Source organism: Debaryomyces fabryi (assembly GCF_001447935.2).
Source record: "Debaryomyces fabryi strain CBS 789 chromosome Unknown contig00365, whole genome shotgun sequence".
In the NCBI taxonomy this organism is placed as follows: domain Eukaryota; kingdom Fungi; phylum Ascomycota; class Pichiomycetes; order Serinales; family Debaryomycetaceae; genus Debaryomyces; species Debaryomyces fabryi.
In genome coordinates, this window is record NW_015385789.1 from 1 (window position 1) to 2,025 (window position 2,025).

Consider the following 2,025-nt stretch of genomic DNA (forward strand, 5'->3'; position numbering starts at 1 on the left):
ACTCTCCCCCGTGCTTTTTTGAATCGTCCCGATTCAAACTAAATCAGGGTACAAGATACGCAAATTTGCGAGTAATGAATTTCTTTGAATTTCAGGTACATAACGGAAAAACATTTCCTTTCTTAATGAACTTGAATGGCCTGGGTGGCAGTCCAGCCAATAGACATCAAATTTTTGAGTCAGTTTGTTATAACCTGCAATTCCAATTATTTCTTTGTTTTGAGCTCTTTGTATAGCTTCATATTCTGTTATGGGCGGTTTTTTGGTGTAATTTTGAGATCTTTCATCGAACTTTCTAAACCATTTTGAATTAATAATTCGGTGCTTTTTTGAAGTAATAGGAATATCCACTTCAAAAGCGTTTTCTCCTGATTGGCCTACAATTCGATAGGGGCCAAAATATACAGGTTGTAATTTAAAGTATTGTGTATGGGTTAAATATGCATCTCTGTGAAGCAATATGAAGTCTCCTATTTCATATTTGATGGCTTCTCTTTTCTTGTTTGCATATTTCTCTTGTTCAGCTTGAGCTTCCATTATTAGATCTTGTGTTCTTGTATAAATTGCTTTCAATTTTATAGCTAATTCATGTGCTTTGGATGAATACAGTTGATCAATCATTTCTTCGGCATTTGGTATTTGTGGTGATCTACCTAAATCTGCCATGAAGGGTGTTGTTTGTATGGAAGTTTGGTGACTGCTATTGTACGCAAATTCTAAAGCTGATATATAATCTTGCCAAGCGGCATGCTCGTTTGCAGCATAACTTCTTAGTAGTCTGTTAACTATTGCATTGACTCTTTCCGTTTGACCATCTGTTTCTGGATGGTTTGTTGTTGAGAATTTAAGTTCAGTTCCAAAACTAGATTGTATAGTTTTCCAAAATAATGACAAGAAAGTAAGATCTTTATCTGATACTATTTCTTGTGGTAATCCATGTAGTCGTATTACATTATCGATAAATAATTTTGCAGCTTGCTCTCCTGTAATACCTTTTATTGTTGGAATAAAATGAGCTACTTTTGTGAATCTGTCAACTATTACCATAATAGTATCACATCCTTGTACTGTAGGTGGTAATCCAGTTATGAAATCCATACTGATGGATGTCCATCTGTCTTGAGGTATCGGTAAAGGTTGTAGAAGATTTTGTGTTCTCTGCGTTAAACTCTTGCTTTGTTGGCATATAAGACACGATTTTACGAATTGATTTACATCTTTAAACATTTTCGGCCAGTAAAATGCATCAGCAAGTGCATAATACGTTTTATAAGTTCCAAAATGACCTTCTTCTGGTGGATTGTGATATTTCTGAATTAATGTATTTCTGACTTCACTTTTTGGGACACATAGTCGATCGAGTGTTTGGTCCATTCCCACATTAACTGAATAGAACAATTGATTTCCTTGTAACAGAAAATGACGAATATGGTTGTTAATTTCTTTTGGTGGTTGCTTGTTATTCTTTAGGCAATCATAAATAACACCAAAATTCTTATCTATCTCATAATCTTCTGAGAAGTCATAATCCTGTGGAATAGCTGTAAAACGAAGTTCGACGTTATTAATTCCGATTCTAGATAATGCATCAGCGGCATTATTCTTGGTTCCTGAGAGATGTTGGATTTCGAAATCATATTCAGATAGGAAGTCTAGCCATCTTGCTATTCTATTCTGAGGTACTTTTCCTTGTGACATTATATATGTTAAACTTAAATGATCTGATCTGAGAACGAATCTCCTTCCATATAGGATAGATCTAAAATGTTTTAAACTTTCGATTATCGCTAGAAATTCCTTTTCCATAACGAAATAGTTTAATTGTGCTCCTATAAGTTTTTCGAAAAATAACCAATTACTCCTACTAGTTTATTATTTTCATCAACTTGTTCTAGTGTTGCTCCTATTGCTGTATCGGACGCATCTGTTGTCAATCTAAACTCCTTATTAAAATCTGGTAATACTAAAATTGGAGATGTAGTTAACTTTTCCTTCAATATTCTAAAAGCTTCATCTTGTGTTTCC

The 2,025-nt window shown here is 34.0% G+C and overlaps 1 protein-coding gene across 1 annotated transcript; it reads right to left on the reverse strand.

The window, feature by feature from the left end:
- Positions 1-33: 33 nt before the first annotated feature.
- Positions 34-1,698, reverse strand: AC631_05946 (uncharacterized protein; the record flags this gene model as incomplete). The annotated part of the gene is made up of 1 exon (XM_015614775.1): positions 34-1,698. The coding sequence occupies one exon, from the start codon at positions 1,696-1,698 to the stop codon at positions 34-36; it is 1,665 nt and encodes a 554-aa protein (XP_015464397.1).
- Between the last annotated feature and the right edge of the window lie 327 nt (positions 1,699-2,025).